The sequence below is a fragment of the Enhydra lutris genome, unplaced genomic scaffold (genome assembly GCF_002288905.1).
Source record: "Enhydra lutris kenyoni isolate GAN:26980312 unplaced genomic scaffold, ASM228890v2 scaffoldscaffold85, whole genome shotgun sequence".
NCBI classification, from domain to species: domain Eukaryota; kingdom Metazoa; phylum Chordata; class Mammalia; order Carnivora; family Mustelidae; genus Enhydra; species Enhydra lutris.
Genome location: NW_019154169.1, coordinates 4,753,568 through 4,781,024, shown reverse-complemented (window position 1 = coordinate 4,781,024; position 27,457 = coordinate 4,753,568). Strand labels below are relative to the sequence as shown.

At 52.7% G+C, this 27,457-nt stretch overlaps 3 protein-coding genes across 5 annotated transcripts; all 3 read right to left on the bottom strand.

Annotated features, from left to right (window-relative positions):
- Positions 1–3,926: 3,926 nt before the first annotated feature.
- Positions 3,927–4,865, bottom strand: LOC111161621 (free fatty acid receptor 3). The gene has a single exon (XM_022525381.1). The coding sequence runs from the start codon at positions 4,863–4,865 to the stop codon at positions 3,927–3,929; it is 939 nt and encodes a 312-aa protein (XP_022381089.1).
- Positions 4,866–8,776: 3,911 nt separating this feature from the next.
- LOC111161614 (free fatty acid receptor 1) lies at positions 8,777–9,676 on the bottom strand. Its single transcript, XM_022525371.1, has one exon. It carries the CDS (start codon positions 9,674–9,676, stop codon positions 8,777–8,779), a length of 900 nt encoding a protein of 299 aa, XP_022381079.1.
- A 3,741-nt stretch (positions 9,677–13,417) lies between these two features.
- On the bottom strand, positions 13,418–25,090 carry LOC111161419 (CD22 molecule). 3 transcript variants are annotated; one of them, XM_022525043.1, is made up of 15 exons: positions 24,816–24,868; positions 23,737–23,885; positions 22,527–22,582; positions 21,916–22,296; positions 20,448–20,765; positions 19,064–19,330; positions 18,674–18,937; positions 17,413–17,670; positions 16,947–17,210; positions 16,602–16,865; positions 15,347–15,443; positions 15,118–15,193; positions 14,823–14,947; positions 14,530–14,614; positions 13,418–14,242 (listed from the first exon to the last, which is right to left on the bottom strand). In XM_022525043.1, exons 1-15 carry the CDS (start codon positions 24,855–24,857, stop codon positions 14,111–14,113), a joined length of 2,778 nt encoding a protein of 925 aa, XP_022380751.1. In that variant the 5' UTR covers positions 24,858–24,868; the 3' UTR covers positions 13,418–14,110. The 3 variants fall into 3 exon arrangements, with proteins under 3 accessions (XP_022380751.1, XP_022380752.1, XP_022380753.1); XM_022525044.1 differs by having other exon boundaries at positions 22,527–22,587; positions 23,802–23,885; XM_022525045.1 differs by lacking the exon at positions 23,737–23,885 and having other exon boundaries at positions 24,816–25,090.
- Positions 25,091–27,457: the final 2,367 nt, after the last annotated feature.

The window sequence follows — 27,457 nt, the reverse complement described above, 5'->3', positions numbered from 1 at the left end:
CAACTTAGGAAAAGACAGCAAGTCAGCCTGCCTCACCATACCATTTTCCCTCTGCTTTCCTGCCTGCCCCCTGCCCTCCTCTGATGGGCACTGGTCTACAGAGAGTTTGAACTTGTAGCACAACCCTGCAACACTCACGGCCATCAGCCAAGCTGTACTTAACTGCCTCTGCCCTTCTCTCTCTCTTTTTTTCTTTAAAGATTAGTTAGTTAGTTAGTTAGTTATTTGAGAGGGAGAGAGAGAAAGCACGAGCACAGCAGGGGGAGTGGCAGGCAGAGGGAGAGGGAGAAGCAGACTCCCCGCTGAGCAAGGAGCCTGATGTGGGACTCGATCCCAGAACCCTGAGATCATGACCTGAGTCGAAGGCAATTACTTAGCCGACTGAGCCACCCCAGCTCCCCTCTCTGCCAGTTTCTTAATGACTTTGTGAATAGCCTCCCTCGGTTCCTGGTGCACTTGGAAATTTAAAACTTCTGGCTTCCTCTCTGTTCCCTATATGCTGAGACCTGACCTGTGGCCCAGAGAACCTGTGGCAGGGATGGGTCATGTCTGTCCTTCCTCTCCTCCTTCTGGGTTGTGCTGCAGGGGCACCCTTCCTACTAGGAAAGGAAATCTCCTCCTCCATCATGGCCATCAATGAGTTCCTTTTGTAAACCTTGAAGAACTTGTTTTTTTAATTAACAAAATTATATTGCTGATAACCCTTACTTCCTAAAATCCCGCTGTCAGAAAATTGGCTGTTTGAAATCCAGTCAGTGAAGAACTGAACATCCCCCTTGCTGCTCCGAGAGTCTGAGCGGGAGCGTGTGACACCGAGAAGCAGTCCAGCTTTTCAACTCCCAGAGCTTCAGAACAAGGGTTTTCAGACACAGAATTCTGCTTTTACCTTTTCTTCATATTTTCCAGAAGAACAGGACCCAGAGTCCACTTCTCAGCCCGGACCTGACATTGAGCTCTTTGCAAACAGGTGTCTTTGCGTTGAGCTTGTCAAGCACTGCTTCACTGAAAGTTCACCCAAATATTCCCCTCACCCCAAATCCTAAAATACCCCTGTCTCTTCTCTGGTGAGGCGCCCATGCTTCCTCTGGAATGTGGTCTCCTTTGCTCCGGCAGCCTAGTAAACGTCACTTCATTGGGCTACAGTTGCGTGAGATGGGCCTTATCACTCTGTGAGGCAAAACCACTTCTCTAGCTCGTGCATTCTCAGCAGGGCCAACACTGTCCCCCAAAGAGGGGAAAATGAACCGCAGGGGAGCAATGGTTTGTGGCCTTCCAAACGGCCGTACCCATAAACAGGTATCTAGTGTGTGTGTTGTATTAAAATTTCATGGGCAGTGCAGAAGAAGGTGATGAATAGGAAAAAATACCCAACAAGGCTCCTTGAGGGGATGGAGACACAAAAAAGTTTGGGCAACAGTGCTTTAGCTAAATACCGAGTAGCTTTTGGTGTCCACTGTGCATTGGATGCCCGCTTACTGGCTTTCTGTTGTAGCTAGAATTGAGTTCTTCTGACCTCTGTCTTCAGAGAGCCAACCTGGTTTGACCTCTTCCAGCATGTAGAATTTCCACTTCACCCATGGGGAGCTCTCACCTGCTTGCTCGGCCAGCTGGTGAGAGAGCACAGTGCTCGTCACGCACATAGATGCTCCCATGCCACCTGTCTGTTGTCTCATTTCTCTGCCTGGACAGGCACAGGGCAACAGTCGCAGAAGACACCTGCCATTCCCTGAGCACCCCTGTCCCTTGGCTTCCGCAAGATATGGAAAATGCCACCACAGTCCCCTAACCATGGCCCAGACAACTACCCAGCCTCTGATGACTTTTCACTCTCCCCACCCCTAGCCTTTTGCTTATACAGACTGGGAAGGGGTTAATGCTGGGGGATAGTTGGAAGCCCTAAAGCCCTCAAAGCTGCGTCTTCTTCCTCACTGTAAACCCTGGGAGAGGAGTCAGGTTCCTGTTCTTCGTGGCTCTCTCTAGAACACGGGATTTCCAATTCCTTTTTGTTCTGAGTTGGGTCCTTGTTACCAATTCTGGAGTCACAGGACTCCATGTCAACCTTTGTTCCCTATCTGAACCATGTAGACTCATGTTTTTATTAAGTTCTTAGCTGTCACCAGGGCTGAGTGCCTTGGGACAGAAGATGAGTCACAGTCAGAGAGACAGCGCATGCCTCCATCTCAGCGCTGAGATGATGTCTCTCCCCTTCCATCTGAAACCCAGCCCTGCACCCACAGCCAGCCGTGGTTCTCCAGTGACCTTCACCCCAGGAGAAAAGCAGATGCTAAAGACGTTCATATTAAAAGCCCTTGCAGTTCTCAGCCCAGCCAGCTGCACACAGTAGGTGCACAACAAATGTTTTTGAACTAGAGCAGAGTGAGTACAAACAGGTGCCCATGTTGCTCTGGTCGCCTTGCTGGTAGAGGAGGCTCTAACACACACTTTCTCATGCACCACCCCTCAGTAGGAAAGTAAAGCTTACTAAATGGTCCCATCTTGATAAAAATAGCTCTTAAGAACATACATCTGTCTTTTAAGTCAACTGTGCTGACTGATAAGCTTTGTTTTTTCGAGTGGGTTTCTAATAATGAGGGAAGAGGACTTAGCAACAGCCGAGCTGCTTTGCATGTCGTTCCAGTTGTCCTCATGGCCTGTTTACATCTGTCCTGGGCAGACTGTCTCGCTGGCTCTGGAAGCCAGACTCAGCCCCCTCTCTGCAGATGACACACAGCTGGAGGCAGAAGAGGAGAGTGGGTGAGGGACATGGGAGTCGGGGTCAGCTAATTCTGGCCTCCAGGCCTGCTGCAATCACTTATGGACTGTAGGATCTCAGGTAGGAGATTTCAGCTTCTTGGCCCATCCCTTCACCTGCAAAGTAGGAATAATCATAGTATCTTCTGTAGTTGGTGAGAGGATGGAAGAAGCTAGTGGGTGAGGCCAAGTCCTTCCCATAGAGTAGCTGTTACTTTTATTCCTCCGACACAGATCCTCTCCTGACATCTAGGGATTTTAGCTCTTTTCCTTCAGAGTCTAGGTGTTTTATGCTTCCATGCACCAATACCATTTGGCCTAGATATACCATAAGAAAAAGACAGGGGCCCTTGGGTGGCGGTTGAGCATCCAACTCTTGATTTCTTGATTTCAGCTCAGGTCATGATCTCAGGGTTGTGAGTTCAAGCCCTGTGTCAGGCTCTGCACTGGGTATAGAGCCTGCTTGAGATTCTCTCTCTCTCTCTGCATCCCCCCAAACCCCACCTGCACATGTATGCCTGTTCTCTCTCTCTCAAAAAAAAAAAAAAAAAAATAAGGAAGACCATTCTCCTTTACTTACTGCCAGATTTATTTAGGTAATTTTTCTTCTATTATTTTTCATAAATGTCCCCGAAAATCTGAATTTACTGAACAATGGAAACTTTCTGGAAAAATCCGCATGAGAGCAGGATGCTCCCTCAAGCCTGGGGTTTTGTGTACCCACTCTTGACCTGAAGGTAGGAGCAGCTCTGGAGGGTGGCTTCTTCCCCCTCCTGTCCCAAGCCACCAGGCAGCTCCCTCAGTCCCTGGTCACTGCTCTCAACTCCTCCTTTACCTTCCAAAAAGCACGGGAGCCGCCCTGCTGCCATGGGAGGTCATTTTTCTCCAGAGCATGCTCTCATCCTGACTGTCTCCCAGGGCTCAATCCACAGCTTCAGGGGTGGGGGGGGGCAGAGGGGGAATGGAAAAGGAGGGCAGTTGGGTAAGGCCGAGAGCTAGGCTTGGGTGAGCATCCTTGGGGAGGCTGGGTGCCTGCTCCGCCCCAGCTGCATCAACTCCTGGCTCCCCCATCTCACTCCCCAGTCCTGCCTGACTCCAGCTAGGAACTGCCTGGCCACTGCCAGAGTCCGCTTCCTGTTCCCTACGTTGGACAGCTCCCATGGCTGCCCCCCTCCTCACCCTTCTTTAGCTTCATGCTGCCCTCCAGCTTCCAAGGGCCCCTGTCCCCCCGTCAGCCTTCTCAGCAGCTCGTGAAAGTCAGCCTGGAATCCGGATGATGAGAAGTAGTAGACAAGGGGGTCAACACAGGAATTCAGGGTGCTAAGAAGCAGCACATAACTTCGCCACACCGGGCTTTCACCCTTGATGTAGCCCACGACATGAGACACGTTGTAGGGCCCGAAGCAGACAAGGAAGTTGAGCAGGGTGGCTGCCACAAGCCCAATCACCCGCCGCTTCAGTCGGTGGTTGGTTCCCCTCCTGAGCACCCACACCAGGCGGCCGTAGCAGTAGCTGGTGATGAGCAGGGGCACCCCAAAAAGGACCACAGCCATCTCCAGCCTGACGGGGAGGAGGACAGCCAGCTGGGCCTCCTCGAATTCCAAGTAGCAGGTGCTGTTTGTAGTCTGGCTGTGGGAGGAGTTCCCTGAGAATTCAGTGACATAGACCACGCTGCAGTGAGCGCTGGCCAGGAGCCAGCAGACCCCGCTGACCAGGCTGGCCTGTCCAGGCCTGGGCCGGGCCTTGTACCATAGTGGGTAGGCCACGCTCAGGAAGCGCTCAATGCTTACAGTTGTGAGGAAGAGGGAGGTCAGGTAGATGGTGGTGAAGAAGAGGAATCCAGAGAGGGGGCAGAAGACTAAGGGCAGGGGCCAGTGCATGGCACTGGCGGCCTCCACCATGCGGAATGGCAGGAAGAGAAGCAGGAGCAGGTCGGAGAGGGTCAGGTTGAGCAAAAGCACGTCCACAGCCACCGGGCGCCGCCGCAGCTTGCCCACGAAGATCACCAGGGCCATTATGTTGAGGGGGAGCCCCACGATGAAGGTGAAGAGGTACACGGAGAAGTAGAGCCAGTGATCACCGGGGAAGAAGGACCATTTCGGACTTGTGCCCATGGTGATGGCCACTGGAGAAAGAGACAGCTAGATGGAGGGGACAGGCTCGGGGGTGGGGGGACTTCATGCCTCATGCCAGCAGCATCTCAACCATTGGCAGGGAACACTGTCCCCCGCCCCTCCACGCAGCCCCTTCGTGCCCTCTGATGCTTTCTCCAAAATGGTCAGCCTGCCTGTCTTCTTGGTCGTACCCTATTTCCTGTCCCTTTCCACCAAGGGGCCCCCTCTCAAGCCCCGCAGGGCCCCATGCTTACCTGCTTATTTGAGAACTCAGCTGCTCTGCGCCCAGCTCTTTGCCAGCTTCTGGAGAACAGTGTAAGTTAGCTATTATCTGGCAGAACTGATAAAGACCCATGACATCATTCACCATTGAGCAATCGCACAAAAGATGCATTTAGCTCCTTTATCAGCTCCAGCCAATATGCAAAATGAGGAGCAAATTCCACTACTCTGTGCCTTGCTCTCGCGCTGTCTCAGACGGGATGCCTGAGACGACCCTGAGCCAATCTCATCTTCCCCTCTCGGATCCCCCACTTGATTCTTATCTGCTTCTCTGGAACGGCAGCCATCTAATTTGCCTTATAAGGACAGGCAGCCTAAGGCAGTGATGGAGAGCCTGAGGATCTGGAGCCAGTGGCCTGGCTGTGCTGTCGGCTCTGTCACTGACTCTGTGATTTCGGGCAAGTGACCTAAACTCTGTCTCTGCTTCTCCATCTGCAAAGGAGGGACCATCCCAGTACCAATTTCATAGGGTTGTCATTAGATGAGAGCATTAATATGTCAAGGGCTGAGAAGGGAACCTGGCGTGTGGTGGTAGGTACCTAACAGATGGTGGCTGCCATCATCCTGGTCACTAGTGTGGGCTTGTCTCCGGGGTGATGGTAATAACGAGAAGACTAATGACGGTAATGATGATTTAGGGGTCACATAATCAGTAGCAGACACAATGCCCTTGAGGGCATCGCCGTTCTGTCTTCGGGCTCCTCGGTGGGGAAGTGACTCACTCCAGGCAACGCAGCTTGTTAAGGATCACCCCTGGGGTTCAAACCCCACTTCTGTCTGACTTCAGAGATTATGGGTTTATTCATTCAAATATTTATGGAGTACAGTGAGATAACCCTTTTATGCCCGCTGGAATGGCTATAGGCAAAAAATCGGACAAGGCCAGATGGTTGGCAGGAGGTTAAGGAGTGGGAATCCTCTCATACGTTGCTGGTAAGAATATGAAATGGTAGAGTGACCTTGGAAAGCAGTTTCTTAAAACAGTTAATATCAGTTTACTGTGTGATCCAGCTCCACCATCCATATCTGCTTCAGCAGTGTTCACAATAGCATTATTCATATTAGCCAGAAAGTAGGAAACCACCCCCCCTGCCACCGGTGGTCTATCAGCTGCTGAAAGGATGTATCGTGGCCTGTCCCTGTCCCTACGATGGGATACTGTTTGCCTGTAAGATGGAATGAAATACCTATGAGTACTATAACCGCAAAAACGTGCAAAGTGAAACAAGTGAGACATAAAGGGCCATACACTGTATGTTTCCATGTATATGAAATGTCCAGAATGGGCCAATTTGTATCTGTAGAAAATAGATTACTCGTTGTCCTGGGGACTTAGGGGGATTTACTATAAATGACCAGGACGGGGTCTTACTGGGCAGATGAAAATGTTCTAAACTGGATGAAAGTGAGAGTTGCCTACCTTAGTAAATTTGCTGAAAAGCATTGACTTGTACACTTAAAATGGGTGAATTTTATGAGGTATCGATTTTATCTCAAATAAGTTGAAAATAGTTTTTGCTGTCGTGGGTTTCATGGGAGTGAGATCTCGGGGAATGGAGTGGTCAGAGGGTAATAAAACCTCAGTGGCACAAAGGCAGAGAGCCATGGTGGAAGCACTTAAGGCAAACAGTATGACAGGTGCATGGGCTGACCTGCTTGGAGAACACGTAGGAGCCTTCGGGCTTAAAGAACAAGGGTCATGAGGGTGCTGGTGGCAGATCACATGGGGCTTCAGGGACCCTAAATTCCACCCTTAGAAGCAGCAGGTACAATTCTCCAGAAGAAGTGGTCCAGAAGCAGCAGGTGCTCCTGAGCAGTGGGAGAGAGAGCGGTCCCTGGCTTTCTGGGAGGAGGGGAGTGAGGCCACTTGGGCTAGAGGTCAGCTTACACTGAAATTCGTTGGTCTCACCACTGTGCAGGGAATAAACTTGTTTCTCACTTCTGCAGAGCCTCAGGCAAGTTTCATAACTTCTCTGGTCTGTTTTAGTTATACAACAGGAAATAACGTTTTCCTTGGAAGGTTATTGTGAACATTCATTCATGCAGTAAACATTGAATGAAAGCCTGCTATGTGCCAGGCTCCCCTCTAGGTGCTGGGAATATATCAGCAAATAAAATGCCTTGCCCTCATGGACATCTATGCATAAAAAGAAATAGCTTGTATAAACCGGTTCGTGCATGCCGGGTACATAACTAGCCTTCCTGTGTCTTATATGTCCGTGGCATTATCGTCTTTAAAGGAACAAGTCTGTTTCCTGCACCTCGCCTCATCAGAGCAGATGCCCAGATGTTTGTCTCCTCCATGGCCGCTCTCCTCTACCCACTCTCTCACAGGTTGAGGGTGCCACCGTTCACCTTTGCAAAGTGGACCACAAGGACAGGCGTTTACCCTGATACCCAGTTTTTCAAATGTCCCTGCCCTTTGGAGGTCCTGCCTTGAAGTATCGCATCCCACATCCACCCTTTCCTTGCTGTAGGGCCTTGGGAACATTTCTTTTTTTTTTTTAATTTTTTAAATAAACATATAATGTATTATTAGCCCCAGGGGTACAGGTCTGCGAATCACCAGGTTTACACACTTCATAGCACTCCCCATATCACATACCCTCCCCAATGTCCATAACCCCACCACCCTCTCCCTAACCCCCTCCCCCGTCACCTTCACTTTGTTTTGTGACAGTAAGAGTCTCTTATGGTTTGTCATTGGGAACATTTCTTAACCTGCAAAATGAAGATGGTGGTAATACTTGTTCCAGGACTGTAGCTAACTTACATAGTGCCTCTGTACAAATGAGGAAAAGGCGCCCCCCCCCAGGTGGCAGCACCCTCCACCAGGGTGCACTGCTTGAGGAGTAAGAGGTACCTTTGTTCAGATTAGAATAACATATTCTTTCCTTCGGATGGAAACAGCCCCATGCCAGGCACATGGCTTGGTGAGCAAAGCTCAGGTTAGAGTTTGATCAATGTTTGCCCCTCTGTCTGGCACGCTTGTGCAGTGAACCACCTGCCCATGTGTACAGCAGCTGCATGGCCATATCAAAGGGTTGTGTGAAATGGGACACTTTTAAAGTGCTCGATATGGTGACTGTCAAGTCTCAGAGACTCTGTGTTTGTTCATGACTATTTCTGGTGTTGCTAGTATTTTTTCTCCCTGCTGAGGCAGCTTTTCCTACCAACTTCCCATTCACAGTTCGAATGGTGCCCTCTTGTGAGTTCCAGATGGTATAACAGCATCAGTATCTTGCTCCTGCGTCGTCTCTTATTGGGAAATTAAACTGTTCTTTCCAAGGAAATATTTTGCGAGTAGCGTCTCCCAAAGTGTGTCATCAGAGTGGCATTTCCTCTATATTGGAAGAAAACTTCCGTAGCACTGGCAGGTGGGGCACGAGGAGAAAAGGGACAGGCAGAGGTAGGGAATCATGCTGATGTGTACAGAGGCAAGCTTACCTTCTTGCTGTGACCTAGCTCCGGACCTCCGTTCTGCCCTCCAGCTGGGATGCAGTCTTCTGGCAGGCTCAGTTCTTTCCATAAGCAGGCCACGCTGCCCTGCAGTTTCTTTTGCTCTGGGCTCCAGGGGCCCAGACAAGCAACCAGCTCTCTTCCATGCCCTTTCTCCCCAGCAGGGGCTACTACTTCTGGGATGTCCCTCCTTTTGTTCTTGCCACACTTGTCACCCTCCCGGTAGCCCCTCCCAAGTAGCCAGTCACCAGCGGGTTGAGCACCACACTCCAAGCCCCTGTGATGAGCCCCAGTTTCCGCCAGCAGCCTCCCATGTTGGGTCGCAGGAAGCCAGCCACATTGGAGGCATTGTAAGGTCCTAAGCAGAGCAGCAGTGTGAGCAGCGCCCCGCCAGCCACCCAGGCTGCCCTTAGCTTCCGTCTGTGGCTCAGGCCTGAGCGGACCAGTGCCCGAAGGCAACCCACGTAACAGAAGGCTGTAATGCTCAGGGGCAGGAAGAAGAGCAGGAGAGAGAGGCTGAGGCGAGCGGGGCCTGCTGAGGCTGGGTCCCAGGCCTCCAAGCAGACTGGAGAGCCATTGACTGGTGTGTTGATGCCCAGGGAGCTGGTGGTATTGTCCATCCAGCCTCCCGGAGCCTCCAACCCAAACACCAGCCCCAGGTGACAGAGGACAAGGGCCCATATGGCCGCACACACCCCCCAGGAGTAGCACGGTCTCCGGGCAGCTTGGTAGCCCAGGGGGAAAGCAGCCCCTAGGTAGCGGCCGACGCTCAGGGCAGCCAGGAAGCCCCCACCAGCATAGAGTGGAGCAAAGTGGGCAAGAGCAAAGGCAGGACAGAGTGGGGCCGGCAGAGGCCAGGCACCCAAGGCCAGGGCCTCCACTGCCTTCAGGGGCAGAGAGGCTGCCAGCAAGAGGTCAGAGCAGCCCAGATGGAGGGCATAGACAAGGCTAGGGGTGAGGCGGAGCCGGGCGTGGGACACAGCACCCCCAATGGCCAGGGCGTTGAGTGGGAAGCCCAGCGCAAAGGCGGCCGCATAGAGGGCAAAAGAGAGCTGCGGAGGCAGGTCCATGGGGCCAGGGCTGGCCTCCACGCTCCTGAGCTCTACTTCCTCCCCACCCTTGGATAGGCCTGGGGCGAGGTGAGGGGTGGTGCTCAGGGGTTCCTGGGGGTCACACACTGCTCAGGGTGTTAGAAGTCATCTAATGGGATGACAACTATCTCAAGCAGAGAGGCCCATGAGGGAGATGGTGCCAGTACGACGGTGAGTCTGGATTCGAAGTGAGGACGGCTCGACCTCAGTCCTCTACTTCCTTTCCACCATGTCCTCTCTTAAAACACAATGGAAAGCGTGCACGTCCCATTAGAGGAAAAGCCTCCTGATTTCTGAGACTGGGTAGAGAAAGGGTAGAAAATTAGTACATAGTTGGGCCCCACGGGGTGTGTGTTTTTCCTAGGACAGGAAGTTAGAGTCCTGTGTCCACTCCCCTCCCCCAATTCCCTGGGAAGGGAAGCAGCTGCCCCTGTCCTCCCAAAAGGGATGGCTGAGAGTCTGCATAGCAGCCAATGAGGGTTGCAGGCAACTCCTAGTTGGGGTGGGGTGTGGAGGGAATGTCAGGATTTGGGTAAGGTAGAGGCTGTGGCCAAGGGCAGGCACAGGGGGTGGCAGAGCAGAGCCAGAGGGGAAGCCAGGTCCCATCAGTGCCAAAGGGAATGAGCTTAGCCAACTTCGGGGGCACCCTAAATGGGTAAATGGAGGAGTGTGGGGGAATAATCGCCATGGAGAGAGGAGCCACAGAAAGAGGGACTTACCTCTTGGCATTGCCAGATGTCTCTGAGGCTCAGGAGTCCCCCTGGCCAGGCTGAGGGAGGGTGTCCAGGATAGGCAGTGAGCCGGAAGGGAGAGGAGGGCGGGGCGGCAGGCCATTAGCCCAAGGCATCAGCAGCCTGGGTGAGCAGCTAATGGGGCATCTCGAGCAGGAGCTGCGGCAAGGAGGTGAGGGTCCAAACAGATGATGCAAACACAGGAAGGGGACAGAGTGGCAACGAGGGTTCTTCCCCTAGGCAGCAGGAGGAGTGTGTAGCTAGTCCCTTAAAGGAGCAGGGTTGTCGGGGTACGACCAGAGCACAGCTCAATCCCACCCCACCCCAGCCCGTTCAGACCTGCTCTGGCACTGTCTTCTCTCCTCCCGGATGAGCCCATGGGCAGGCCCTGGCTAGTGGGCAGCACTCACTCATAGGTAACAAGCTTGGATGACCTGCACCATATCCATCTGGTGACTGATGTGGGGATGCTGAAGTCATCATTCCAAGGTGTTGCCTCTGCGACAGGCTGTGGGCACGTTTTGGGAGGAGAAGGTTTTCCCTCTCCTCTGCCCTCTGGCTCAGTGACAGTAGTTTCTGACCCTGCCTTCTGGTGCTGACAGGAATGGGGAGGAGGACAGACCAAGGATGGGTTTCCTTTGATGGCACTAAGGTGCCAGGCTTCTCTCTGGGGCACATGGAGGGACACTGAGTGGCTCTCAGTAAAGCATACATGGTGTGAGACTCCAGCTGCCTGCTTAGATTTCTTCTCAGCCTCTCAGAATTTAGCTGTTTACCCCCTACTGGGGTCACCCTGCCTCTCTAGAAAGACCCGACTGGGATTTAAAGTGGCCACAGCCTGTCTCTATGATTCTGTCTGTCTCTGACTATGCCTGTGTCTCTCTCTCTCTCTCTCTGCCTGTCTGTCTCTCCCTCAAATGGACAATACAGCCTCTCTCTGGACTTTTTTTGGGTGTGTGTGTCAGTCATCAGGCCGCCACATTCTCCCAGATTCCACGTCACCTAGAACGAGATTCGCTAGTGGTTTCCCGAAGTGCTCCCCACCAGGCTTCTGGTGGAGGCAGCAAGGGATTCTCAGCATACCAACCACGGCCTCCAAAGACATGATTGGATCCCCGTTTTCTACTTCATTTGCTCAACTGAGTCTTGGTTGCCTCCCTTCCCTGTCCTACATAGGTGGTCCAGCACCTCCCCTGGGCTGTAGAAGAACTTGCCATCTGTGTTTAGTATTTTATCTTCGGAAACTGACAGAACACAGGAAAAGTCAAAAGAAGGGCCATTTCACCTCCTGTAACAAGCATTTGGAAGAAGAAAAAAGCAGGGTGTGAGGGGAGACCCTGGATCTTCAAGATCTCTGCCTCAGCACCATGCCTCTGCCGGCTCAGGTCTCTGCCCAGTGTCACCTCCGCGGAGGGCCTTCCTTAAACCCTCTCCAGATGGGTCCCTCCCCCCTCCAGTCTATCTTCATCTTACGCTGTGTTTATTCCTAGCATTCATGAGCCTGTGATATCATATTTGCTGGCTCCTCTGCTGGGATGTTGGTCAGTGAGGCCCAAGATTTCTGTCTGCTTTATCCCCTGCTTGTTGGCCATAGTAGGACTCAGTAAGTGAATGAATGGCTGGTTGTCTGGGCCCTGAGAGGACAGGGAAATCTGGGGCCGTGTGGATTGCTGCCTGAATTCTGGAAGCCCTGGCTTCGGAGCTGTCTGAATTCTGTTGGCCTGTTGACAGCCACATCTCTCGGTCAGTTGGTCACGGAGTAGGTTAATGTTGGCAGCTGGGCTTGAACAGGAAGGCAGGGCACCTGCTGGTTGCCAGGGAGCCCGTGCCAGGCCTCACCAGGTTCAGGGCTGCCTCTAGCTCCTTAGAGGGGATCATGCCCTAAAACCTTATGGGTACCCTAGACTAGAGGTTCCCACGATGAGGCTGATGTCGTTTCTTTTTTATACCCCCAACAACTGCTCTATACTGGATGCGCTGACAGGTGTTCGGTAAATGTTTGCTGAATACACGGTTGAGTGGGCGAATGATCCTGGACCTCATTCTAGAGACAGAAAACCTAAACCCTTACCTTCTGCCTGAGACAGTTCTGGCTGTCCCCCCTTCCTCCAGAAATGCTAACTCACACTGGCGACAAAGTGGATTGGTGGGGAAATGAGTGCCTTGTTCTGGTACAATTCCAAGAATGACCAGAACGTCGTCTTCTCAGAGAGCAGATTCTGGTCTCGAGCAGACGGGAAGGGAGCACAGGGGAGAAAGGTGGAATTTGTGCAGCGCCCACCACGGGCCAGGAACTTGCGTCCCCTTGATGATGGATTACCCACGTGTTTCTGCTTTTAAGAATAAGTGGAGAAAGGTCAAACCTGTACATGGTGGGGAAACTGGGAGGACCGAAGTGGAAAGTCCGAATTAGCGAACCTGGCAGGGAACAGGTAATGGTGACAGTGGGTCAAGAGGAAAGCGATGAGATTTCTCAAGGCAGCTGGCTTTCGAGAAGTTCTTGGGCAACTGGGGGGTGTGACCAAACTCGGCAGCAGGACTTTTGAGAAGAGCTGCGAGAGATGAATCGGGTTCTCCTTCTTGCATTCTTCAAGAGTGGCAAACAAGATGGCAATCTGGTTTTTAGGGACGTTGGGCTGTTGTGTTAGGTTTCTGAAAAGTGACTCCAGTATATATGTCCTCACTTCCTGTCTTGAGCCGCCTGCCCCATAAGTGGCGGCATCTCCATTTTGCGGATGAAGAAACTGAGGCTCAGATGGGCTGGTGAGCTTGCCCAAGATCACTGAGCTTGTTAGCAGAAGTGTCAGGACTTGGACTTGTGCTGGTCTGCCTGCAGGGTCAGTGCACCCTTTGCAACACGACAACGGACTCCCCAGGCTGCTGATTTGACCTTGAGGTTGCCTCGACCGCTTTCCCTTCTCCCCAGGTCCCACGAGGCCCTCCTGCATCTCCCCCTTCTCACTCTGACCCCACAGATGGGAATCGTTCATGGATTCTTTGAGGTGGTATCTGAGCCATCTTTATTGTGCAGCTCTGTGTGTGTTACACAGTCTGTCCACACCAGTGTGTGTCTCAGCCCACCAGACCCCCATGGGGAGGGGCTGCAGCAGCGTAATGGAATGCCTCGCTGACCTGTGGAGGAGAACCCAGCTCAGGACAGCCGCTCTATCCCTGTGCTTTGCCCCAGAGGCAGAAATTAGGCACAGGACCAGTGAGTGGGGCTTTCAGAGCAGGGGTGAGAGGTCCAAACGGATGGAGAGGGAAAGGAAAAAATACAGTCACAAGCTGACCCCAGCAGGGACGCCGGCCCGCTGGGGATGGGGTTTGGGGGTGGGGGTGGGGGTAAGCAGCAGGTGGCCAGGAAGGGGCAGGGGGATGTGTGCAGTGCAGGATCGGGGTTTAGACGACTTTCCTAGTGGGAAGGAGAGCGGACAAGGAAGGTCTTTGGGAAGGTCAGGGTCACCAGCGTGGAGAAGGAAGCCCATCCCTGGGCCACATACGAAGTTCTGGGCGCTGACCGGGGCATCAGTGATGGTGTGCGTGTGCGCGTGCGTGTGCTTGGTTGTGGAAGGGAGGTTGTGTGGCTTTGCAGCTGAGCGGCAGGGGTGGGGCCAGCTCCTTGGTCCCTGGTCTCTCCCTCTGGTCTCTCCCTCGGTGCCTCTGCTCCAGTGGGTGTGGCCCCTCAGTGCTTGAGGGTCACGTATTCCACGGCTTCCTGGGCCAAAGGCCGCTCCCCGACCCCGAGATGAACCAGCTCCGAGTAGTGTATCCCCTCATCTTCTGGACTGTCCGGAAGCACGTTTTCATAGTCGCCCTGAGAAAGCCACACGGTGTGAGGTGGGCCTCACGGCCGCCAGCCTCCCAATCTGCGTTCCCGGCCTCGTCCCTCCCTGGCTCCTCCTGAGGGTCCAGGAGCCCGAGCGGAAGTCCTCTTGCCCCCACGCTGGCTGCAGTCAGCATCTCGGACTGGCCGTCCGCCCTGGCTCCCACCACACCTGTGTCTGAGCAACCCCCCGCCCCCCACCAGCCCTTGCCACCGCAGAGGCCGCCAAGTCCTTCCCATCTGGGGCACCCCCTCCTTCCCCAGCCCAGTCCCCTTACCACTCGACACTTCTTCAAGACAGAGTAAGTGACGGTGTCATCCGTGTTTGGAGAAGGTCCCTCTGTCTCCAGGGTCCTTGCATCTCTGAAGGAGGGTGGGTGGATGGCCGCAGATGAAGACTTTTGCGTGAACTCTTCCTGTTTCCACCTCCCCTAGCCCCTGAGAGCACCCCAGAGCGGAGCCTGACTCATGGGCCTGCCGCAAAGAGGGCAGGCAGGACACGAGCCGAGCTGTTCCTCCCACAGCCCTCCCTGGGTTCACGTGTCCCCATCCCGGGACCCTCACTCGGTACCCAGTTCTTGGTGTGTCATTGTCGCTGACAGGAAAGCGCAAGGCAGCATAACTGACGGCATCTTCCATCACAGGATTGTAGCACCCCAGGGAGTGGGGCTCTTCGGAGAGCGGAGCCCTTCTAACCTGGGAGAGAGACAAGGCCTCAGCTTTTGCCACTCCTTTCTTCACCAGAGTCCCCCTCCCCTGGCCTCTGACCTCTGACCTCCCCCCCACCATGCTCTGCATCCCCCCTTCCCTTTGTCTCCCCTTGACTTCTGAGTCTGCCCTCCTGGTCATCTTTTTCCATTTCTTACCTTTTGCTTCCTCACAAAGAAGCTCTGGCCACTGGAACTTTCCTGGAGCCCCTGCTGGCTCCGTATCCTCTTCCAGCTAATAAATAAAGCCCCGCTCTGTGAGGATCGGGGAGTGGGGACAGGACCCCTTGCAGTGGGCATGCTGGGGGGGCTCCAGGATGGCCAACCAGAGTCACTCAGGGAAAGGTATCAGGGAGAGCCCAGGATGTGGGCCTTGGGAGGAGCTTACCTTCGCTGAAGCTTGACTCCCCAGAACGCCAGGAGGAGGGTGGCCAGGCAGAACCCCACTCCGACGGCCACTCGCCTGCCGATGGTCTCCGGGCTGTCTGGTGGGGGAAGGAGCGACCATGAGTTGGGGATCCTGCCTCTCTCGGATCATGGCCAGCTCTGCTTTGCAGCATTTGCCCAGGAGGCATCCTCAGCTTCTCTGCGTGGCCACTGTCCTTGCCCGGGCAACTTCTCCATATGCAGGGGCCAAGATATAGAAAAAGGGAGAAGCTGGCCCCTGCCTACTGGGGCCTGGGTGGGGGAAGGTCTGACTCTCAGGAGAGCATCTGTTTTGTGACAGACACAGGCACACATAGGACACGCAGTACAAGCTACAACTTCTTTAGCGGCTGCTTGGCCATACTTATCAGAACTTCTCCTGCAACTGTCTTTCAGTGGGACCAGAGCTGGAGACAGCGCAGGGCTGTGGGGAAAGGCACGGGGTGGATAGCGTTTGTCGCTTCTGTGCCCGGGAAGACAATGACAATGCAGCCCTGAGGGGAAAAGGCAGGTCTCTAGGGTGTCTGCAAAGTGGAGACCCCAGACACGGGTGTTTATACAATATGTCGCATTTCCAAAGAACCCGTTCAGGCATCCAGCTTGGCAGGCCACCACCCTCTAAATCTAAAGCCATAGCTCCAAGTTTAATCTGAAAAAGTCAATTAAATATCTTCCCTATTGTTTCCAGACTCTTCATACACTCTGTACACACATGGATATAGCACAGTCTCCGAGTGGCATTGTTACATGGGAAAAAAAGAACGTCCAGGACAAAGTGTGCACGTGATGGAGGGTGTACAGACATAGACCAACTTATATGGTATTGTGCGTGTACAGAATAGCTCTGTAAGGGGATGCAACCAGCAGCCAGTGCTGAAGGCCTTTAGGGAGGGGGTAGAGTCCTCAGGGAGAAAGAAAGGAGAGGTGTCTTTCTATTATTTACTTTTTCATGCTATTTTATTTTACCTTATCTTAAAAAAAATACTGAAATCTCAAGATAAAGATGAGCAGTCTATCAGGGGTGAGACAGAGAAAGAGCCCAGGATGTCTGGCAGGCAGGGGCAGGCCTAGAGGGAACCCTCCTAGAGAGGTCGGGAGAAGTCTCGAGAGAAGGAGGCAGACAGGTGAGCCTGTGCGGAGCAGGAAGTGACCTGCTGGGCCACCCCACAGGACGGCAGGGGAGGGGTAAGGGGAGGAGGGGCCAGGAGGAGACTTACAGTAGACAGTGAGGGTACTGGGGGGCGACTGGACCCTGCCCAGCTGGTTGGTGGCCTCGCACCGGTAGGCACCTGAGTGCTGGATCTTCACGGGATCCAGTCTCAGCATCTGATCATAATGGTGGAGATTTTGGTTCTTCCAGTCAAACCAGGTGTACAGGCGGACCGGAGGGTTGGCGTCGCTCTCACATGTCAGGATGGCCTTCTTCCCCTCCATCACTTGGTCCTTTGGGCTGATGACCACATGCAGCATCCTTGGTGCATCTATAAGGAGAAGCAAAATCAGGATCCAGGTAGCTGGTCACGGGCTCTTCGGCCTGTCTCCAGCCCCAGCCATGCACTCACACAGCACTTGGAGCGTCCTGGCCTCAGACATGGTCTGACCTATGGAGTTGTTGACAAAGCAGTTGTAATTGCCAGCATCTTCTGGAGAGACAGAGTCGAAGCTCAGTTCTTTTCCTTCCTTCAGAAAGATTCCATTTTTCTTCCAGAAGAAGCGGACGTCTCTGGGGCGGCTACTTGAGAAGTTACATTCAAGGCGGACTCGGTTTCCGGAGTGAATCTCAGAGGAGGGGATGATCTGCTGGACCCTGACATCCTTGGGTGCATCTGGAGAGCAAGGGCCTCAGGCTGGCCTCTTGGGTCCCTTTCCCTCTTCCTGTCCCCATGATTTCCTCTCCCCTTGGCCCTGAGGCCAGACTCTCAGCCCTTAATTCTCTGTGAAGGTTCCGGCCCAGGCCCCAGGCCCCTCGCCCTGAGAGCCCATATCACAGCTGGGCTACCTCTTGGGTCCCCTTGCCCGGTCACTCACACTGGACATCCAGGTTGACAATGGGAGCCCACGAACACCACTGGTTACAGGCTGCACAGGTGATTGGCCTGGTGTCCCAGGCAACTTTTTGAATTATCAGCACCTCGTATGGTTGTTTCATCTGAGAGCCTTGGAAGTCCCATACATATTGGGTAACTCTGGGATTGCTGGAACTGTAGTTACAGGACAGGGTCACAGTATCTCCTTCTTGAATCCGCGTGGGGTTTTCAATCACCGTGGTTACCTCCTTGGGAGCATCTGGGAGAAAACCAGACAGATGGGCAAGGAAAAGTCTGCTGTCCAGGCTACCTTTCCCAGTGCCTTCTCCGCCACCCCCCGCCCCAGCATATCCCCTGCATTCACACAATTCCTAAATCTACCAAAGGAAGGCTTGTGCTTCCCTCCTGGGTCTGTATGAGGACCGGAGCCCTGGCTGTGGTCTGAGGCATGGTGACTAGAGCAGAGCTCAAGCAGAGAATGCATGGCGTGTGCAAGGTAGAGGCGCCCCGTCTGTGGGTCTCCACGGGGGCCTGGGGCACAGTGCTAGTCCGCTGTAGTGCAGGCATTCCCTGGGTGGGGAGAAAGGGAAAAGCACGGCCCTGGAGCCGGATGGGCTGCGAGCTGAGTGATGGTGGGCTGTGGGACTCAGTGTGCTCTCCATTAGATGGGGTCCTAAGACCACCTGACCTGGTAGAGTCCCTGCCAGGAGGAACTGGGATGAAGCCCTCAGAGAGGAGTAAACACTCTGGAAACGTGGCTGCTGCTGCTGCTTCACACACCCACTGTCTAGATGTTCAGGGTTCGAACATCCCCATCAGAGTGAGTATCTGACTCAGACTCTGACATCTCAGGGTCCAAGGCTCAAACTTAGGGATTCTCTTGGTCACGGGCTCGACTGACGGATGAGACTCTGATCCGGTCTGACCTCTGATGAAAGGCGGTGAGACATTTTGCTCCAGTTCTCGAAAACTTCAGGCCCCCTTCTGGAGCTCCAGCACTAAGTGACACCAAGTTCTCCGCGTCACTCACGGGCCCTGGCATCTTGCTGTTCATTCATTCAACAAACATCTACTGAACACCTGTTACGAGCCAGACCCTGTTCTGGTGCTGGGTATACAACTCGGAACAGTAGTGAGGCACCTGCCCAAGGAGCGTACGTGTCGGGAGACCCCCTGCTTGCCAGGGGGGTCCAGGACTCTCCTTCACCCCATCGGCCTGCCTCCTCCTCCCGCTAGAACCCAGAGGCCCTGTGACTACTCACACTGGACGTCTAACTCAGTCTCCTGGCCAATTTGACTAGGACCGAGTCTGTTTTCTGCCATGCATGAGTACTTCCCAGCTTGGCTGAGGAGGACCGCTGGGATCTGGAAGCTCTTGCTTGTGCTTCCCGGCACTGCCACTCCGTTGTGATACCAGGTGTAATTGGTTGGAGGAGGATTGGCCAGTGACATACAAGTCATCTCTACTTTATCCCCCTCCTTAGCTGGCGAGGAGAAGATCTCAACCCTGGAAGGTTCTGGAGCATCTGCAGAGGCAGAAGAGGGAGGTGAACAGAGGCCCCTGTTGCTCACCTCTCCAGGGCCTCGGTTCCACGCCCTGCTAACTCCCTGCCTGCCCCCCTCCCCCCGCTCCCAGCTCCCAGGAGGCTCACAATATACTTGGAGGACCACTGCATCCGACCGTCCTGAGCCTACATCATTGAAGGCCTCACACTGGTACTTTCCACTCATCTTCTTGGTCACAGAGAACAGAGTGAGCGTAGATGTCGTCTGCTTCCTCAGCTGGGTGCCGTCTTTGAGCCAGGCTATGTTCCGGGCCTCTGGGTTGCTGCTAATGACCTGGCACGTCATGGTCACAGACTCTCCCTCTGTTACATTGGCTCCTTCGGGACTGCCCTCAATCTTCAACTTTGGGACATCTGGAGGAGCAGAGGGGCAGCGGGAGAGGGGGGCGGAGACTCCTCAGAGGGTGCCACGTAGTGGGGACGTTGCAGGGCTTTGATTCAGATAAAGCAGCGGCCTATACACAGTGGGTGAGGGTGGGCGGAACTTGCTGTCCCCCTTGTCAACAAGGGTGGGCTGGTCCAAGCACCTGGTGACCGTCACCAGACTCCTAACCAGTCTCTGCTCTGTGCGCCACCCTATAACCCGTTCCCAGAGTTCTGGTCTCCACCAGCAGTCAGCTGTCTTCCTGATCCTGTCAGTCAGACTTGGCCACTCCCCTGCTTGAAACTGCTCAGTGGATTCCCCATGCAGAATAAAATCCAAAACTGCACTGCCGCCCACGAGGTCTGGTGTTGGCCCTCCTTTCCTACCACTTGGCCCCTTGGACACAGGGCTGAGGCTCTCCAGCCCCTCACTCTGACACAGGTGCACCAAGCTCCCACCCCCAGGCCTTTGTCCTTCCTCTTTTCTCTTCCTGGGATCTTGTGGCAAATAGCTACCTGCCTCAATCTTTCCCTCCACCCAAGCTCACTGTCCTCAGAGAGGCCTCTGTCCCTCCCTCTCTTTGTCCGAGCCCAGCTTTGCTTCCCCCCAATACACTTATCACTGCCCACCCTTAAGATCGGCATCTCTTTGTTAATCTAGTCATTGTCTGTCTTCCCCAGCTGCAGCGCTAGCTCCTCAGTGGGCAAGAAGAGGCCTGGCACCTAGGAGGCTCGTAGTAAATATTACTGAATGAATGAATGAGGCACAAACAATGATGTGAAGACATTTCTTACCCCGCGCCCCCTCCACCCAGGGGAAGTAAAAAACCTAACCACATGATCTCAAATTCACACCAGAGCTCAAGGATATTATGTTATTCTCTTAGACCAAACCAGATGCTAAGACAAAGCTGTTCCCCAAAATGCTGGGCCTAAGAACAGGGGTGATGGAGGGACGTAGCCCTGGCGGGACCTTTCCCAGCCATGGATGTCCACGGACGCATTACGCATCCTTCCGTGTCGGTACCCAATACCCTTGGCACACTCTGAGGTGGAGGAGAAGAGACAAGAATCTCATCCTTCCCCTGGGGCCCTGGGGGGCACTCACGCTTCACATCTAGCAACACCGTTTCCTTGGAGAGCATCTGCTCTGCTTTGCGGTCCCAGAGCTGGCACGTCAGATTCTTGCCGTGGTGCATCCACTGCGGCTGGAAGGTGAGCTTGCTCTGGGTGGAGATAGTCTTGGTGGTCAGGGAGGTCAAGGTGATGGCACGCTCCTTCAAGGACCCTCCAGGGTCCCCTTCCAGGGACCACTGCAGCTGGATATTGTACCCAGGGCAGGAGAAATTCAGCAAGCAGGTCAGAGTGACTTCCCGGAACTCCTGGATTTCTGGAGGGAGCTGAATTCGAAGTGGAAGCGGGGTCTCTGCAAGAGAGTAGGGGCCAAGCTGGAGGCCTGGGAGACCAGGTGCCTTCCTGCCGGCCTCTCGCCCCTGGCTATAGATGCCCTGCCCCAAATAAGCCCTCAGGCCCCCTTGCCAGTCCCTTCCACCTCTCTCTTCAGGCCCGCCTTTCTCTGCTTTGCATCACTTTTGCTCAAGGTCCCGTGATCCCTGCTTCTCCTTAGGAATCCTGTTTTATATTTTATACTTAACCTCGTTCTCCTTCCCTGATGTTTGCTCTCTAAACATTTTCAAGATCGCTCCCCTGCCCAGGGACAATTTTACCAGATTCGGTCACCATGCCTTTCCTGGCTCTGATGACAGACCTGCATTTGTAATGGCCTCAGTGCTGGGAGGCATCCAGCATGGCATTCCTTTAGGGAACCCCCCGGCTCAGCCACCCCTAGGACTGACGGTCTGAAGCTACATCTCTCATCGCAGTGTAGGGCTGCTCGGCTTAGACCCCTCCAGCCCCTGCACTTGAAGAAACAGGCTGTGGGTCGGAGGTCTCAGGCCTAGGTTTTACTCATCCCCTACCTGTGTCTCTTCTAGACATGGAGGCCTGATTAGAATGAATTGCCAATATTAAGGCACTGGGAGAATTCACTCAAACCAGATTTCCATCCTCCCTTGAAAAATCAGGCAAGCAGGAGCACCTGGGTTGCTCAGTTGGCTTAAGTATCTGCCTTTGGCTCAGGTTATGATCCCGAGGTCTTAGGATCGAGCCCCGCATCAGGCTTCCTGCTCAGCGGGAAGCCTGCTTCTCCTTCTCCTTCTGCCTACCACCCACCCCTGTTTGTCCTCTTGTCTCTCTCCCTCTAATAAATAAATAAAGTCTTAAAAAAAGAAAGAAAGAAAGAAAGAAAGAAAGAAAGAAAGAAAGAAAAATCAGGCAAACTGGAACCCAGATTCTAGCATGGGTGGGAGCTGAGGGCCAGGTTCAATGTTTGAGGAGAGACAGGTGCTCAGGCTTCGGGCTCCATTGTCTCAGGCTACCCGGGTCACTCACTGGCAGCTCCTGCCTGGCCTCCACAGGCAGCCTGGTTTGCATCCCCTGTCCCAGGAGTTGGGGGTTTCCCACCTCCCTCCTTGCCCGAAACCGAAGGCAGAGGCCCCCATCTCCCAGGGCCTTACTAGAGACATTGAGGTCTATTTTCTCCATCCATTTGGAATTCTTCTTTATCATCCTCAGCCCCAGCCAGCCATTGTCTTCTTCCAGTACAGGGTTGATGTGTATGGTGCAGTTGGATCTTTGGTCTCCCAGGAACTGAACCCTCTCCAGGGGATCAGGACGCTTCCAAGGCTTTGTGTCATTATACAGAATGAGCCCCTCGAAGTTCTTGGTGGCTTCATCATATTTATAGTTTCTGTACACGATCAGTTCTTCTAGCTCATCTTTACTCGTGTAGCGAACTGTGTAGGTACAGGGAATCCAGACGCAGGCCCCCTCCCAGCTGTAGAGAGTGTGGGGGTGCTCAAACCTCCATTTAGATGAGTCAGAGAAGGCCAAGTATTCTGGAACCCACCACAGTGATCAAAAAGCATTATTGAGGGACATAAAGAGCTTTCAAATGAATAATCCCCTCTGAAGATAGAGGGAGAGAGGAAGGTACACAAAGAGAGAAGTGTACACACACACACACACACACACACACACACCCTGTCTGTCCCCACCCTCCCCAACTCCTCTCCTCCTCCAGCTCCCACAGACATCCCAGAACCCGAGCCTAGACCACAGTCCTTACCAAGGAGCAGGAGCGAGGGGCCGAGGAGATGCATGGTGTTGTGTCTAGGCAGGAACCTGGGCTGGGAAGAATTTGTCTTTGAGCCGTCTGGTCACTTACTTCTTTCAGATGACTTTCTTGCTCACCCACCAAGCTCCAACCCCTCTTCCCTGATCCCAGGAGGGCCACATTTGGTTGTATGGCAGGAACTGAATTCTGGATGTTCATGGGGCCTTTTGTGGGCATGCCATGTCTATTGTGTCAGCCTAACTACTCTGTACAGCGAGCCTGCCTTCCTTCCTAGCCTTCCTTCCTTTCTTCCATCCAACCAACCAACCATCCATCCACTTATCTATCCTTCCTTCCTTCTTTCCATCCATCCGTCCATCTATCCATCCATCTATCCAGGCATCCATCCTTCCTTCCATTCTTCCATCTGTCCATCCATTCATTATTTTACAAACTTCTTGCCCAGCTCTCAGTCTTTGAGTGGCACCAGACCACTGGTCGCCTTGAATCCCAGGCCCTGGGTAACTTGAAGCTCCCCTTGAGGCAAGTAGTGGAGGGTTTTCTGTAGGGCAGAACCATGCTCAAAACTTGATTTTAAAGACCAAGAACAAAATTACTCTAAAACTAATAATTAAGTGTGATTCCAGGAGAACATTTAGAGGGGACTGAAAGAACTTAGGAGAATGTGGTCCAAGGGTCCCACTCAGAGAAGCCTGGTGGCTGGGAAGAAAACATAAATCAACCAGGTGGGGACAGAGGTCATGCTTTGGGTTAAGACAATGACACGCTAGTCCCAGCCAATTGTTGCCAGTTGGGAACATGAGCTCAGCACTGCCTGACCTTCCACTGTTTTAAGAGAAGTAAGAAGCCAGATTTTCATGTGAAATGTCCTGCTTTCAGAAATAAACAAGCAAACACGGTGCTCGCCAAACCCAACCTATCTGTGGGCTGGAGGCAGTCAAGGGCCCCCAGTTTGCAGCCACGACCCGTCTGTCTCTCTTTGAGACACTAGTGAGCTTCTCCACCACCTTACTAGACTTTTACATAGAGTTACAATTACAGAGAGTTAAATTTATGTGCCAATTTGCATGGCTGGGCCCCTCTGTGCTGGTCCCTCTGGAGTTAGCAGGATGTGTGACAGAGTGTGTCTCCGGCCTCAGTACAGACCTGCACCCGTCCCACCCGCGCAACCAACATTTCCCACGCATCAAGGGCCCCTCACCCCCTCGGGCTGTTCATCTTCTCAGGCTGCATGGCTCGTGCCAGCTGCTGTTGGGGGCCCAGTACCTGGCATGGAGAAAGCGAGGCCGCTTGCCGAGCAGGAAGGAGGCCTGTCCCCAGGAGTAGAGGCTGTGCCAGCCTGGGCTGGGCCTAGGTTAGGAGTGAGGACTGTGAACGGGGGCAGATTCTCCAGGCAGAACAGATGCCAGCGGTGCGGGCGCTAACAGTGCTACACACAAAAACTTCTTCAAGGCCACATCCACTTGAGAAAACTTGGGTTAAAAAGGTAAATTGATTCCCAAATGTGGGTCTTTTGGTCCCTTTCATCAGCTGGGTGCACATCATATGTCTCCCAGCATGGGGGCCAGAGTACAGTCCATTGCCCACACTTCTTTAGCCACGGGACTGATTTTACTTTTCCTGTGAAAAACTTGGCAAGGTCGCAGGGTCAGTGTTTTGAGGGATGTGCTGGAAGTCCCTTTGTGTTTCCGCAAGAGCTGTGGCAAGGGCTAGATTCCCTTCTCTGTGACAAAGACTAGCCTCCAGTAGCTGGATCCTTGCGCCCCCTCTGCCACCAGCCGCCCTCATGGGGGAATGGCTTGAGGACACCAGGACAAGTGGGAGAGGGCACGCCTCAGAGCAGGGCTGTGTGCTCACCCCCAGCAGCTCCAGGCCGTCTCTGGGCCATAAGAAATGGGACCACAGGCCTGGAACTGGAAGGCTGCTGAGACTAGGCTGGAGGCCGGGGGTGGGGGGGGATAGGCATTAGGCACAAAGGCTCAGCATAAGGTCACACTACCCAGACCCCTGGTCTCATAAAACAGGCCAGTTGAGGGCCTTGCCGGATCTCAGAGCTAGCCTCCCCAAGGCCATTCTTCCCTCCCAGGGAATCTGGTGACCCATCTTACTCTCAGAAGACCATCAAGCCCATCAGGGGCCATGCTCAAAGACAGGGGTCTGTGTCCTGTTAGAACACAGGCAAGAGGGAGGACAACTAGCCACTGTGCTCCCAGGCCTGGCACACAGCAGCTGCTCCACACTGGCTTGCCGAATGCAAAGGACAGCAAAAATGGTTTTTACCTGTTTCCTCGTGTCCTCCTTCTTCGGGGACCCTGGGCGCATCTGAGAGTGAAAGGGGAAGCACAGTGAAGGTTTTTCAGCCTCCTCGGCCACACCCCCTGCCCTTCAGTGACTCGCAGGCCAACCAAGAGGCATGGCGAAGTAGAGAGGTGGGAAAAGAGGGAATGAGGGCCATGTGGGGTCAGAGGCAGATTGGAGGGAACACTTGAGTACCCACGGTCAGTATTTAGTTTCAGTATATGGAGTTTCTACATCAGATAGTTAGAGCTAGTTCCTCCACAACTTCCTCCCCATCCAGTTCTCAGGAAACGCTGATAATTCAAGCCAGGCCGTCAGAACTGCCAGCCTGCTCCTAAAAGGCACAGGGCAATCTGAAAATATTTGTAGTTTAGTGCTACCATCCAGTTATTCTCATTCCCATGCTTTTCCTCCAAAGGCAAGAATGGTGGGGCATCTGGTCACTTATCTGGGTGCTTCAGCAGCTCCCAAGGGTTGAGGGAAGAGCACACAAATATCAGGAAGAAGAAAGGTAACTTACATGAAGTGTTAGTGAATGGGCAAGTCATGAGACTGGAACTTTTCTATGTGGTCAGGCTTCTAGTCAGTGTCTTGAGACCAGAACCAGACATCAGGCAGAGCCGTCCAGATCCTATAGGGATTTGAATAGGTAAGTCTCTGAGGAATCTGCATCCTGACATCACCAAGCTCTACTGACTGCCGCCATTGAGAAGGAAAAGGGAAAGGACAGCTTGTTCAAAAAACAGTAATGTTCTAGGAAGGTGTGTTCTTCCCTATTTCTTTTGCTCAGAAAAACTAAAACTCTGGATTTTATAAAACAAGCATAAGAAAACATTGAAAGTTTGAGAGAAGACACACTGGTTAGGAACCTTGGGACCTGAGGAATGATAGGATGGTGAATTCCCAGGCTTTCACTGGATACTAAAGAAGAAAGAAACTAGAAATGCCAATGGGCACAGACAAAAAGAGTTCAGCAAAACTCTGATCTTCTAGCCAAAGAACCAAGAAAGGGGAAACCCAGAAAGACAGAAGTCTTTCAGGCAGTAACTGCTCTGCCTCAGCTAAATATCACAGAAAAACCTTCTGCTTCACTCCCACCCCTGAGAGCAAAGGCTGTGTGGGACCCTAGACTTCCAACTTTGCTAGGCTGTAATGAACCCAGGCCAGTCCCCCATACCACATCTGAGTGGTGCCAGAGAAGGCTGAGTGAGTGTGAAGCTGGGCCCTCCATCCCCACTGAACTATTCCTCCCCACAGGGTCAGTGGAGACCACATGGGGAGCCTGAACATCCACACACACACACACCCCAGTAGTGATGAGGCACCATTTCCTTACTAGAGTGGTGTAAGAGGAGGTCTGGAGGAGGGTCAGCGCTTTCACCGTCACTCAGTGGTCATAAGCCCACCTCCTACTGTGGAATCTACATGGAAGCAGTGTGGAAAACAGCAACGGATTGACCCTCCCTCTCCCAGCCAGGGTGGTATTAGTGAATGCATAATGGGGAACCTGTTCTTCTATCCCTGCCTAGCAATGATAAGAAAGTTACACACACACACACACACACACACACACACACCAGATGTCAGGAGGGGCTGAGTGGTGAACCTGAACTTCTACTCGGACTTGGCAATAATGAGGCAGTGCCCCATTCATTTCATTGGAGCAGTGAAAAACTAAAGCATAGTTGTTGTTGTTTTTTTAAAGATTTTATTTTTTTATTTGACAGAGACACAGCGAGAGAGGGAACACTAGCACAGGAAGTGGGAGAGGGAGAACTAGGCTTCCTGCCGAGCAGGGAGCCCAATGTGGGGCTCGATCCCAGGACCCTGGGATCATGACCCGAGCCAAAGGCAGACGCTTAACAACTGAGCCACCCAGGCGCCCCTAAATAGCACAAATTTAAATAAGATCCAGTCCCATAAATAATACCCCAAATGTCCAGGTTTCAATTGTAAATCACTTGGCACACTAAGAACCAGGAAGTTCTCAAACTGAATGTGGGAATATAATCAACAGACACAAACACCAAGATGACACAGATGTTGGAATTATCTGACAAAGATTTTAAAGCAGCCATTATAAAAATGCTTCAGTGAGCAATTACAAACATACTTGAAACAAGTGAAAGAGAGTCAGCAAAGAAAGAAGATATAAAGAAGAATCAAAAGGAAATTTTAGAACTAAAAAAATACGAGTGAAATTAAAACCTTAACGAATGGGCTCTTCAGCAGAATGGGGATTATAGAAATAACATCAGTGAAATGGGACATAGAACAATAGGATTTAACCAATTTGAACAGGAGAGAGAAAATAAACTAAAAAAAAAAAAAATAAATGAACAGAGCCTCAGGGGCATGTGTGGCTAGTATGACAGAAGATCTAACATTAAAGTCATTGGAATCTCAGAAGGAGAGGAGAAAGAGGGTGAGGCTGAGAAAACATTTGAAGAACTAATATCCCTCATTTGATGAAACAAACAAACAAACAAACCCATACATCAGATTCAAGAAGCTGAATTAATCTCAAACAAGATAAACCCAAGAAATCTATGACAAGACACATAATAGTCAATATGTATGTAGGGATAGAAACAAAAATTTAAAAATTTTGAAATAATTAAAAT